The sequence below is a fragment of the Triturus cristatus genome, chromosome 1_2 (genome assembly GCF_964204655.1).
Source record: "Triturus cristatus chromosome 1_2, aTriCri1.1, whole genome shotgun sequence".
Taxonomy (NCBI): domain Eukaryota; kingdom Metazoa; phylum Chordata; class Amphibia; order Caudata; family Salamandridae; genus Triturus; species Triturus cristatus.
The window spans coordinates 830,914,639-830,928,313 of NC_140580.1; the positions used below are offsets into that span (position 1 = coordinate 830,914,639).

The 13,675-nt window shown below is 46.1% G+C and overlaps 1 protein-coding gene across 2 annotated transcripts in view; it reads left to right on the forward strand.

Annotated features, from left to right (window-relative positions):
- The window catches only part of USP48 (ubiquitin specific peptidase 48), a 782,973-nt gene that overhangs the window by 289,447 nt on the left and 479,851 nt on the right, over positions 1 to 13,675 (forward strand). For both annotated transcript variants that reach the window (XM_085608904.1, XM_085608905.1), the window contains exon 11: positions 7,241 to 7,390. In XM_085608904.1, the coding sequence (XP_085465030.1) occupies positions 7,241 to 7,390 (150 nt within the window). The remainder of the gene's footprint in view (positions 1 to 7,240; positions 7,391 to 13,675) is intronic.

A 13,675-nucleotide genomic window follows, 5' to 3' on the forward strand; every position in this document is an offset into this window, starting at 1 on the left:
TGCACTCCCAGGGGTACTCGGGCGGCTGGATGCAGGGTGCTTTTGAGCCGTTGGGCGCTCAATGGATTTCAATGGAGAAGGTGAGTGACGAACAAAGGCTGCAGGCTCAGGGACGAAGATTCTTCAGGTGCGACCACCACTTCGAGAGGTAAGTTGGGAAGTTGGAGGATAGGTGGCCACAGGGGGTCGCAGGGCGCCGGGTGCAGGGGTGCCTTTTGGCTTCTGGAAATCTTACCCTCTGTTGGTCGCGGTCGGAGGGTCCCTGGTTCTGAGGCTGCAGGCGTCGTCAAGAGCGTCGAGGTGGGTCCTAGGGTGCTGGATTCTGGGTCACAGTCGCTGGGGGGACGTCCTCGTGGTCCTTGTCCACTCAGGCACAGGCCAGGCTTGGCGGATGCAGAGTGTGCAGGGTTTGCGGTTCCTGGCTGGTGCCAGGGGTTGTTGCTTGTTGTTGAGCAGGACCACTGCTCGTGGGAGTCCCAGTCTTTGTAAAGTCACAAGGCAGTCCGGTCCTCCGGGGTTTTTGAGGTTGCTGACCACTGGAGACGCCGGGGTTTAGCAGGAGCAGGTTCGAGGGTCGACAGGCCTGTAGTGCTGGGGCCAAATCAGTTGGTGTCTTCCTCTTGTTAGCAGCTGCCCGGCAGGTGTTCTTGTTTCTTGATCTTCTTGCTTGTTTCGGAATCGGGACCTGAGGAAGGATGGTTCAGGGTGCCCCTAAATACAAAATTTAGGGGCATTACTGGTAGGTAAAGGGCAGGGACCAATGGGTCCCTTCCCTGGGGCGGGTACACCCCCTATCCTGCCACTCTCCTGTGGGAGGGGGGCAGTAGCCTAATCCTGATTGGGCAGGGCTCCCCATCTTCAAGATGGCGAGAGCCCGGGGATATGCTTCACCTCGCCTCCCCCACCTGAGGGGTGGGGTTGGCAGAGGCTGGCACACCCCCTTTCCTCCCTTGGGGTTCCCGCCAGTCCTCCCGCCAGAGTGGGGGTCAGAACCGGTGGGGGCCAGTTGCTGAGTACAGCAAGTGGCCTGGAGAAGCTCACAAAGGAGGCATGCCTTTGAAGCTTCCCATACCCATCCTGGGGGAGGAGACCTAGCACCTTGCCCAGGTTGTGCATTGTTGCAGGCCCAGGAGAGCGGATGGCTCTCTTCCCAGGGGTCCAGCAACATGTCTGCTGTGTGGCAGCCTATGCAGCCCCTCTGACAAGACGTGGATTGTAGGTTAGGTTCAGGGGTAACTCTAAGTTGCCCTCTGTTGTGCATTTGTACATTACTTCCCACACTGGCATCAGTGCAGGTTTAATGTGCTGAGAAGTTTGATACCAAACTTCTCAGTCTTCAGTGTAGCCATCATGGTGCTGTGGAGTTCGTGTGGACGACCTCCCAGCACCATATACTCTTAATGGCAGCACTGCACTTACAGTGCCCAGGAATGGACCTGGGTACTGTAGGGGTACAGGGCTCACGCACCTGTGCCCACACCACTGGTATAGGGCACCCAGCTAGAGGGGTGCCTGAGGTATGCCAGGGCAGTGTGTGTAGTGGGCATGGCACACAGGGATGTGTGCCATGTCGACTCTCTGTTTTGTTCTGCACCAAGACACTCAGCCTGCAAAGGCAGTGTGTGTGTGTCAGGGTACAGGCCCTCTAAGGGTGGCACAATAAGTGCTGCAGCCCTTAGGGGCCTTCTCTGGTCACAGTGACCTGGGTGCCTATGGTACCATTTACCAGGGGCTGACCTGTGGCCAGAGATGCCAATTGGGTTTAGGCTGTCATGCAGTTTTAGGGAAGGAAAAGTGGGGGCATACCATGCAAGAAAGATGGCACTTTCTCACACCTCTTGCATATTCATAGTGCCTCACCCAAGACTCCAGATGCGTGCTCTCCAAGAGTGCCTAGCACGCCAATGGAACCAGGCTCAAGGTCAGGTAGACGGTCGCACTCACCACTCTCTGCAGTGGTGGAACACCAAAAACCTTTCCAAAGGGCGACTGTTCCTAGAGCCAGTTCCACAAATTGTCCTGACAGCGGGCGCATCGCTCTCCGGCTGGGGAGCTGATCTTTTACATCACACCATGCAGGGCAGGTGGACTACTCAACAGTAATTACTCCACATCAACCACCTGGAGTTACTAGTTATATTCCTAGCCCTAAAGGCATTCCAAAAGCAAATATCAGGCAAGGCTGTCCTAGTCCGCATGGACAACATGACGGCCATGTATTACATACAGAAACAAGGCGGGACGCATTCTCTACAGCTCTCTCATCTAGCAAAAAGCATATGGAGATGGGCTGTACCGCAGAACATTTTTCTCCTAGCCCAACATTTCCCGGGAGTCCAAAACAACATAGCCGATCTGTTAAGCCGTCAAACGCAACAGATTCACGAGTGGGAACTTCATCCACAAGTTCTTCAACCATTTTTTCAAATGTCAGGCCAACCACACATAGACCTCTTTGCCACACACGAAAATGCCAAATGCCCAAGCTTTGCCGCCAGATTCCCACACCCATTGTCCAAAGGCAATGCGATATGGATGAATTGGTCAGGCAGATTTGCCTACGCTTTTCTGCATCTCTCACTCATTCCATTGGTGGTGCGAAAGCTACAGCAATACTCACTGACTCTCATTCTAGTTGCTCCAACTTGGGCCAGACAACCGTGGTACACCACATTAATGGAACTCTCTGTGGTTCCGCACCAAAAACTGCACGTCCCCCCACGCCTTTTAACCCAGAACCGTGGAGAGATCAGACACCCGGACCCAGCTACGCTCAACCTTGCGATCTGGCTCCTGAGGTCTTAGAATTTGGTTACCTTAACCTTCCCCCTGACTGTATGAACATTATTAAGGAGGCTAGACGTCCCAACACTAGGGCCTGCTATGCAGCTAAGTGGAAAAAATGTGTTGTATATTGTCATAACAACACCATCAATCCTCTAGATGTGTCTATCCAACACATCATAGGTTACCTACTACATCTCCAAAGGTGTAACTTGGCTTATACATCTATTAGGTTGCACCTCGCTGCCAAAGCGGCCTATTTACAAAATAGGCAACACTTATCACTTTTCAGAGTACCTGCCATCAAAGCATTTATGGAAGGCCTCAAAAGAATAATTCCTCCCAGAGTACCACCCTCACCCATGTGGAATTTAAACATCATTCTCACAATACTAATGGGTCCTCCATTTGAACCCCTACATAAATGTGAGCTACAGTTTTTAACATGGAAGGTTGCTTTTTTAGTAGCCATCACTTCTCTTACAAGAGTTAGTGAGCTTCAAGTACTAACCATTCAGGAACCTTTCTTACAGATACATCATAATAAGGTTTTTCTATGAACTAATCCTAAATTCCTCCTTAAAGTTATTTCTCCCTTCCACCTCAATCAGTCTGTGGAGGTGCCCGTATTTTTCTCGCAACCACAGACAGTAGCAGAAAGAGCTCTCCACACTCTAGATGTCAAGAGAGCACTGCTTTATTACATTGAAAGAACAAAACCTTTTCGCAAGACAAAACAGCTTTTCGTATCCTTCTCACCACCACATAAAGGCAACCCCAAAATCTGGGATAGCAAGGTGGATTGTCAAATGCATACAGATTTGCTATCACAAAGCAAAACGAACATTGTCAGTTCTCCCTAAAGCCCACTCTACCCGAAAGATAGGGGCTTCTATGGCATTTTTAGGGAACATTCCCTTACATGACATCTGCAAAGCAGCTACATGGTCTACACCGCACACATTCACAAAACACTAATGTGTAGATGTGCAAACAAAACAGCAAGCTAGTGTGGGCCAGGCCGTACTCAAAAAATAATTTCAAACTACTGCAACAGATACTGGTGGTCACCGCTAAGGAGTACTGCTATACAATCTATGCTTAGTGTGTGATCTGCAGCTCATATGCCTCGAACTGGAAATGCTACTTACCAGTATGCATATGTTCTTGGCATGTAGAGCTGCAGATCCACACACGCCCACCCACCTCCCCGGCTACCTTTATCTGTACCAGTATTATCTCATTTAGATACAGCATACATGGGCATCTTTTCTGTTTCTCATAAAACTCAATCATTTCCCTGCTGGCGAAAAACAATGAATGAAGATAGTGCGCATGGGCATCGGCTCCATCATCCAAAGGAGGAGTCACCTATCTTGTGACTTCCAAAGACTTTTCCAAGACAAAAACAAATGCAAACATCCGGGCCCAACACCAGATGGCAATCTATGCTTAGTTTGTGGATCTGCAGCTCTACGTGCCAAGAACAGATGCATACTGGTAAGTAGCATTTCCCTTTCTGGCAGTTCATCCAGACAAGGTTGTCCTTCAAACTCGTCCTTCCTTCCTTCATAAAGTGGTTACTTCTTTCCACATTGGACAGACAAGCACTTTGCTCACCTTCTTTCCGCGTCCTTCCAAAGAGGAAGAGAGGCTCCACAGTCTGGATCCAAAATCCGAGCTTTCATTTTATTTGGATCGCACAAAGCAAATCCGGGTGGATGACCAGCTCTTTGTTGGCTACGGGGATGCCAAAAAAGGTCGGGCCGTGCACAAACCGACCATTTTTAGATGGGTAATTTTGTGCATCAAAGCAAGCTATTCCTTGGCAAAGAAGGAGCCTCCAGTGGGGTTAATGCGCCCATTCTACCAGGGCGATGGCAGCTACCACTGCTTTGGGACGTGGAGTCCCTCTTAATGACATCTGTCAGGCAGCTCCGTGGGCATTGCTCCACACATTCACAAAACACTCCTGCCTGGACAGCCAAGTCTGGAGAGACGGCTTCTTTGGCCGTTCTGTTCTCCAGTACTTTCTGGTGTGAACTTGGTTCGCAGACCCACCTCCGGGGTTGGTATTGCTGGGATATCTATTCTAAGGTAAGGAATCTATAAATGTCTCTTTCAGATGAACAAGTTACTTAAATTCGGTAACGATATATCTGTGAGAGACATAGATTAGTTATAGATTTCTTACCGCCCCACCCATCCTCCCTGTTCTGCGAACTGATTTCTAGGCTTAAGGACTTCCTTTCAGGGCCCTAGTTTTGTGCACCAGTGGTCAGTGGCTTGCATGGCTCTGCGCTTCTGGCGTGGAAAGTCGTGTACAGAACAACGGTCAGCGCGCAATGGCGGCCTCTAAGTAGCTATCATGACGTCACCCCTGCGACCACGACACTAACGACGAACGCGGAGCCGACCGACGGCACCTTTCGAAAACGCAGGGGTACTGCTACCGAAAAAACTTTCTGGATCCAGTCTGATGCCTTGGGGTAATTCTATGGTAAGGAATCTATAACTAATCTATGTCTCTTACAGATATATCGTTACCGAAGGTAAGTTACTTGTTCTTCAAGTCAGTAAAGGGCCTTTTCTATCGGAGACACTTCGGCTTGAGTGTAAATTGCCGCAGGGCTCTAAGCTGAGCCCTACGATTTTTAATGTGTACGCACGTCTGGCCTCTATCAGACATCATTTGTGCCTTAGGTTCTACCATGGTGTCCTATGCGGATGACACTCACATCGTTGACACTCCGTCACCGAACACTGACGCAGGTTTCGAAAGACTCACTATCTGTCTGGAACAGGTGACCAGTTGGATGGCGACAAGCTGTCTCAAGCTAATTGGAAATAAAACAGAGGTAATTCTGATCAGAAACAATCCCTTGCTCTGGGATCAATTATACTAGCCACCGTGCTTTAGGAAGTGTCCCCCCAAACCAGAAGTAAAGCGCCTTGGAGTCATTTTTGACAAAGATCTAACCATCAGCTGTCAGGCAAAGAAAGTTGCTGGTTCCTTCTTATACCTCTTAAGATCTCTTCGGAAGACACTCAGGTGGCTCTCTATGGAATGTTGTAGGACGGTGGTTCAAGGCCCGGTACTTTCCTGTCTCGACTATGGCAATTCTCTTTATCTAGGCATCCCCTCATATGTTATCAGAGAGTTGCACGTCACTCAGAATGCTGTGGCTCGAGCACTGCTGGGCTTGCCCAGAATGCAATCAGCACTATCCGCTCTAGCTCAACTCCATCGGCTGCTTATAAACAAATGAATAGAATTAAAGGTCTCATGTATTGCCCATAGGATAACACATTCGCCTGGCCCACATATCCGTCTTCACCTTATCACCCTGTATATCGAGCGGCCAAACTGAGCTGAGATCGATCAACCTCTTCCATCTTGTTGTCCCTAGAATCAAGATATCTAGATGTGGGGGTCTCTCATTCATTTACCAGGTTTCTAAGCTCTGGAACTCACTTCCTATTCATCTCGATCAAACACAAACCTGCTAAGTTTTAGGAAGTATTTGAAAACTTGCCCGTTCATCTAACCAGTACATTTTCTCACTTGTCCTGTCAGCGCCGGAAAGACCGTTGTGGGTAGATGTGTGCTCTATAAGAACTTTTTAATAATAATAATATTTAATTGGTGCCAACATTTCAGGTCTAATCGTTGGGTCAACAGCCGTTTATTTTTATGTTTGTTTAACTGCTTATAATGGCTGCACTATGTAGATGAATTTCTTCAGAACATTTTTACAGTACAACTGCGCTGTATGAGAGAATGGGATTACTTGCTGCAGGAGTTTCAATAGAAGATCTACAGCATGAGTGAGGTATAAAGGGCTAATCAAAATACTGATCTAACTCTGTGAGGATTATGAGGCTGTTTCATTAGGTTTAATTGCAATCAAACATTACCAGCCCTTAACTGAGTGTTTTATGTTTCCCACTGGTGTTCCACGGCCACAATACTTTTATGCTCCATCTAGATAGCATTGTACTTCGTTTTTGCACTTGACTCTGATGGCATTTCAGACTTACTCTAGGTCTAGGAGGTGGTATGGAGTTATAAATTCAACGCCTGTGCAACTTTAAACAAATGTTAATAACCTGAATGCCCACACAATTCTTTACAATGAAAACAACACCATTAAAGTAACTAGATATTATACAAATTAAATATAGAGCTACAAAGAAAACAAGAAGAGCCTACCTGCTTCGGTGTCATAGTTTCAGCGTTACAAGTGTTCGAGAGTGACTGTAAGAGTAGGCACAATCCTGCTATTAAATGTTATTAATTTGCAATTGTCCAAAATTGTTCCAGAGGATATAAAATATTTCTACACTGGTTGTAGGTAAAGGGAGCTGCAGAAAAACATGCATGTTTGCTTCATTAATGAAATCTCCAGGCATAGGCATCCTGCCACTGAGACCTTTCTTATTTTTGTTCTTGCAGTTTTCCTTCAAAAGCTAGTGGAACTTGATAACTGCAAGTTTGAGGAGTGGTGTATCGAAATGGCAGAAATGCGGAAACAAAGTGTAGACAAAGGAAAAGCCAAACACGAGGAGGTGAAGGAGATCTACCAAAGGTTACCTGCTGGAGCTGGTCTGTAAGATATTTTATTAGTACATTTATATGCAGCTTATTGAAAAAAATGTTGACCATGTATTTAAGAGATGTAATCCTTCATTTACAGTTTTCTAGGAGTAGTCATCCATGTTGAATGTTCTTTAGGAACAATTTTTTGAGAAATAGAGATGAACTATTCAAAACTGTGGTGTGACTTGCAGGGTGGGGTGAATGGATTAGTGCGACACATGGGTGTTATTAAAATTAAATGCGGATATTGTCCTTGGTGTGCCATGCATTGGAGTGATTAGCTTGGCATAAAGGGGTATTGACCTAACATCTATGGGTTGATTTGCTTGGCATGTAGTGTTTAATTAATTGTAGTGACCTGCAGGTGCATCATTCCGTGGCATGGGAAATTGGTATGGGTTGATTGGCTTAACCATTGTAGTTCTGAATGGAGCAATATGTAGAGTGATGTGGTGATTGGGGCAACATGTTAAAGAATTTGAGGAGTGCTTAGTATGACAGTTTTGAGGGTGATTGGTGTGCCTTGTGGGGAACGTTAGTCAGTGATGTGCTTGCTAGGTTATTGGCATGTTAATTGTCCCTACATTGCTAATTTATTCCATGCTGTTGTGGAGGAAACGCGTTGCCTACTGAGAGTTGTTTTACTCTCATCGTAGTTAACCAATTGTTTCCAGTTACAGATTCTTAACTAGGAAAGCACTACTAACTTTTTTATTTTTGGGGCCGGGGGGGTAGGTAGATCCATAATTGATTATGTCCACGGTGACTCCAACTTCCATTTGGCTTCAACACCATCTCCAGATTCTATAGCCCTCTATTGTGCAGGTCTTAAGGACAGCCCAGTCTTAGATTTTATTTAATTTGATCTTGTTGTGTCCAATTATAGTTCCTTTGGACTGAGTGCTCCACAGGAGCATACTGCATTGACCTGCTTTTTTATCTTTTAGAAATGTTAGGATCTTGGGAGGAAGGTTTGTGGTTTGAAAGTTGCATCATCTGTTTAAAAATTATGGACAAACTCCAACATCAATTAGTTTTTTCCCAGTATGAGTAGGTATTAATTCACACAAAGTATATTTATAGCCCTATCGTTGTTTCTTTTCAGTGTTTTGCAATGAACAAACAATAAATGGGCTTAGTAATACCAACTTTGGTTGTTCCCTCCTAATACCAAGAGGCCTTTTTACACTTGCATTATGTCACTACCTCAGTGAACCAACCAGTGCACATCTTGATAATTCCAAGTGATCCGGTGTACTGTGGCCCTTTAACACACCGATGTGGGTGGAAACTTTCTTGCAACTAGAGTGCTTTATATATGAGCTACACCAAAAGATGGTATAAGGCCTGTTTAATCAGAAGGGCCTAGTAAGTATTGTGGTGTAGTTCCTATAACCTTATATAGGATCTGCACGTTTAGACAACATAGACTGTGGGATTGGTGTCCAGACTGATTCCAGACACCCTCACTGGGTATGTTTGTCGTATACCAGCTAGCTCACAGTGCCACTAGAAACCCCTCTTACCAAGGAGAGAATAGTTATTGGCAACTATCGAACATGACAGCTCTGTCCCATCAGGGATCCTGGAAACAGTGCAGTACGTTTCGCTCGGTCACTCGTGCTCACTTTGTCTCAGAGAGATACACAGAATAAACGGTGGGGACGTTTTCAATAAGCATTTATTGAACCAGCATCATTCTAGTGTAAAATAGGTGTGCTGAAACAACAATAAGACAGAAACATATATAAATGATTATGAGCACCAGCAAAGTAAAAGGATGGTAGATTCCTGCCTTAGTGCTAAAACATTGAATACAGGCAGGTATAAAAAAAATACATGACACTAATAAAGTGTACCCCTATGATGAGACCCTAACTAGGTGTACCTACCTATAGCCAAGAATCCCTCTAGGATAAAGTCAACCCCATTACCTAAAGTGAGAGACTGTGACCCCGTTTTTGTCTTGAGATGGACACCCCGCGAGGGATGTCGGACCACTGCGAGCTGGAGTGTCTGCATGCGGGAACCATGGCGCCTTGCGTCAGTGTGTCAGCATGGAAGTCCTTTTTCTCCTCTCCCTGCCTCAGCAAAGATATGGTGTTTATATACTCAAAGTGGTACCCTCAGGCGATCTAACTTGCTGTGTCATGTCGGACTAGGATGATGAAAGGAATGGCCCTTATACATAGTTATTATGCAGGAGATGGTAGTCCTGCTGAGATTCCAAGAATCCTCGTGCATAACGAATGAGGCTACTTTTTGGAGAGCACCCCACATCCTGTAAGCAGTATCAAAACTAGGTAAAAGGTCAGTACCAAGAACCGTTACGTAGTAAAGGCAGGGGAAGTATAGGTGAAAGGTTTGGTTACTACCTGGGCCTATATTGGGGTACCCCTATGAAACATAACAGTATAAATATATACAAATCTGTCCCCTTTCTGCCTTCAAGTAAGAGATTATTTTTAAATGAGAGACACAGATTATTTGTGATCCTATTAGACTTATTAGTACCAATATACTTGGGTCAGTGTATATTTGTAAGGAGCTAAATTGGTAAGGAATAAAACCATACAGGCCCAATATTGCATTATGATGATGATACTTTTACCTGCAACAAGAGAGCAGGTCTTGAAATCAGTAACTCTGAAATGGGAGGTATTTTGCAGGGACACTTGTGGTTACAGATCCGAGTTCAGACATTCATGAAGATTGTGTCATATACCTTTCTGAGATAAGCTTAACATCCTTAGCAACAATTGTGTGGGGGTACATACACAATGTATACAGCGATCGCATTTGGTTTACTGTGTAATCCAGCCCAAGGGCTATTGTAGGGTTTAGGGTGCTTCAAAACATCTGACGATTTCCCTAATTAGTTAAGTGCTGGGGTTTATCCACTCTGAAATCCATAAGGACCTGGTTTAACATTTAACCAAGTCACAAATGAACTGCATGAGGAAGCATCTTTTTCTTTTTGCTGGCATGACCTTGAGTATTCAATCTGTATCCATAACAATATGAAAATGAGAGAAGAAAGAAACAATTCATGCATTGCTACGCCTCCTCAGGAATAGGCACAGGCTCGAAATGCATTGGGCTCATAAAGCAATGTGTTTTTGAAGAAACATGTATTTGTAAAGTTAATGATTTATTTAGAGTTTGAATGCAAGGCAATTTAAATAGATTGAATTAAGTTGTTATACATCGCTTTCATTCACTGGAATTTCCTGTTTCATTTATTTTTCTTCTTGACATATTGGTATTCATTTTTAGGTCTCGGCTGGCGTGGGAGTCGCACATGCGCAGTCTCGCTGGCGAGATTTAATGATTTGGAGTAAGTTCTGTAAAGGGCTTTAAGCCCCACCCCTCTTTCCCATTGGCTGGCGTCACCGTTTATGCAAAACGGTGGCCAGCCATTGGGAAAGAGCAGTTTGTGATGTTTACTTTTGGCTCTTTCAGACGGCCCACTTGGATGGGCTCGTCTGACTTCCCTGTGTCGTGAAAGCTTTCTTATCTTTATGGGGCCATGTGTTTCAAACACATGGCCCCATAAAGACAAGAAATCCCCATGCTCCGGCGACAGCGAGGTCCTTATACTGGTTCTTAGGTAAAGCCCTCCGATGCCCTTGCGTGGAGGTCGCGCTATTTAAAACTGTGAAAAATATAAACAATTAAACGTTATACATTACTTATTGCGTTTTACTTTTATCTTTCGAGTGAAAAACAAAGTAACACTATTTCAAGACTGGGATAGCTTCGTTCTGATGCAAGTTTGGTTCTAGCGGGTCTGTCTTCTGTCCCTACGACGTAGAGTCTGCAACAGGCTGCGCAGACAGTCGCGGGACAGGGACGCTACTTCCAACGGCGACTCTTAGGTGGCGGAGAGAGCGCGGTGATCCGTGGAGCGAAGCACAGGATTTCGGGACAAACAAAGCCATGCCTAAGTGAGAGATGGACATCAGGGGAAGGGAGGGTAGGGTAGCCTGGCTGTACTTAAGAGAAATCCTGGGTAGTTGGCTTGTACACGTGAGTTACCTTTTTACATGGTGTGCCGGTGGGAGGCCTTGCATAGCACCGTGTGGATTAACACGGAACCCCTGCGTATGATCGATGTACAGGGTGTCTGGAATAGTATTGGGGCAAGAGTCCCCTAGCCATGTTTGATTGGCGCAGATGCCCTAGCCCTCACTGTGTGCTGACAGGACCGAGTCAGACTGCGGCCCTCGGTCACTGCCGAAGCAACATAAGTAAACAAGCAGCAGAGCGCTGGTACGTACTGCTCTGTGACGCCGTTTGCAGACTAGTCGGGTTGCTCTGATGTGTACTCCGGGTGTGCTTGGGTGGGGGCAGGAATGGGGGAGTTCGCGTTCACACAGCCAGTGCTCCAAATGTTACCTTAAAAGTGGGGTCGCCATAACCCGGTGTCCCGAATTTTCAGTTTTTCACATCTTTCTTCACAAATTCCAGTAAATTCAGCAAGTGTTCCGGTTTTCAGAGAGGGCCTGTAGGAGTAGTGACAGCCCTCATCTGTAAAGCAAACTTGTTAAAACAAATGATGCTATGTGTTAACGAAACGCTCATTTCCTCGTGGTGTCTTATTGTTTGTTTTCTTTGTTGATAAGATGTTTGCCGTGAGTTAACCCATTCTCTGCCCTTTGCTACATGTCACATTGTAGTCCTACATCTGTGTTTATGGGATGTCTCAATTTTTGGTTTTCAAAAGTTGGCCCCTCTTAATAAAAGACTCAGAGGAGCACAACGTTTCTGAGGGCTTCAGACCAGCCAAGCACAATCGAAATCTTCCCTGGTGAACCCTGGAGATGGCTGCAGCGTTCTGCGCATGCCGAGTGATTCCACTTGCCAGCAGGTCTGCTCAAGTGCTCTTTGAAGAAGCTCAGCGCCTCTCCTGAAAGGCCTCAGGCATCTCGGCGTTTGTTCGGATGTGAAAGGTCACCGGGGTAATAGAAGGCTGTTGTCCAATTCAAAAGCCTCGGGCTAGCGTGAAATGGCTCAGTAAATCTAAATTAATTGGTCATTCGGGTTTCAATGGTACCAGTCTCTGTCAGGGTGGCAGTGAGATGAAAGTTCACCAGAAAAAAACGCATGGGTGATTAGTGAGAACAAGTTTGAATCCTAGAACGGCCAATTGCGTACCAATTAATTAGGTAACAATGACTGTCGTTTACAGCGTATAATAAAAAGGGCAAAGGCGCTATATACAAACGTTATTACTCTGAACAATAACGTGGTCTGATAGCTGAGTATTGAACTTCCAAAATGGTCTCTCTTAATTAGGAAATATCTGGGCTCCGTGATTTTATGTCAGCTCCTCGTTTGATTGGCAAGGGCCTTGGAGAAGGTACGATTTAAATGTTTCGGGTGCACACCTGCCAACTCACACGGTGGCACCGTGAATCACCCAGAACCAGGGAAAACAAGCTGAAAACCACTGTAAACTGTGGATTTCCAGCTGCTTTTCAAAGGCAGTAAGCAGCCCATGTCCCTTAGAAAGTGCGAAAACACCCCATGACATCAGGGGAGGGGGCGACAGCCTCAACAACCCTTGGTTTTTTAGGTCTCGCCTGACCCAGCGCATGCGCTGGTCTGGCGAGACTTATTGAGAGGGCTCCAAAAAGTGCTACCAGGCAAGCCTAGAGCTACAGTGCATGTGCGCGGCGCGCGCACCGCGCTTTACCGCGATTACTTTCACTTTGATGTTTGATCGCGATCACTTTTACTTTTGAGGCCGCACAGCCGCTTTCCATAGCCAATAGGTCTCGCTTTTGGGACCTTATAAGTATTTAGTTATGCAACTGTTGCATGGCTAAACACTTATAAGGTCCCAAAGGCGGGACCTATTGGCTATGCCAATGCTTGTTTAGGGAAGGGGTGGGGGGCTTGGTGAGGGCCAGAGTGGCTCTTGACACAAAGCCCCGCCTTCTCCTCACACCCTGAAACTAGTTTGTAAGTTGGTAATTAGGGGGGGGGGGGGTAGCAGGTTAAATACCATTATGGGGTGGTTGTTTTTTTTTTTTAGCTCTTTGTGGGTAGACTGGGCCTAGCCCCGAACTCCGGCATCACTTTTCCAGAGGCAGGTTCCTGCATCATGATGGACTTTACCCACGTCTTTGAAATGGCTCACGACCAGGTAGGGCTGTCTCTAAGGTCCAGGATCTCATGTGCTAAGATCTTTAAGTAAGCTGGGTCCCAGACCCAGTAGTATTTTAGGACAGACATTGACACAGGTCCCTATTGGACCTTATGTTCATTTTTTTAGCTTCACTGGGA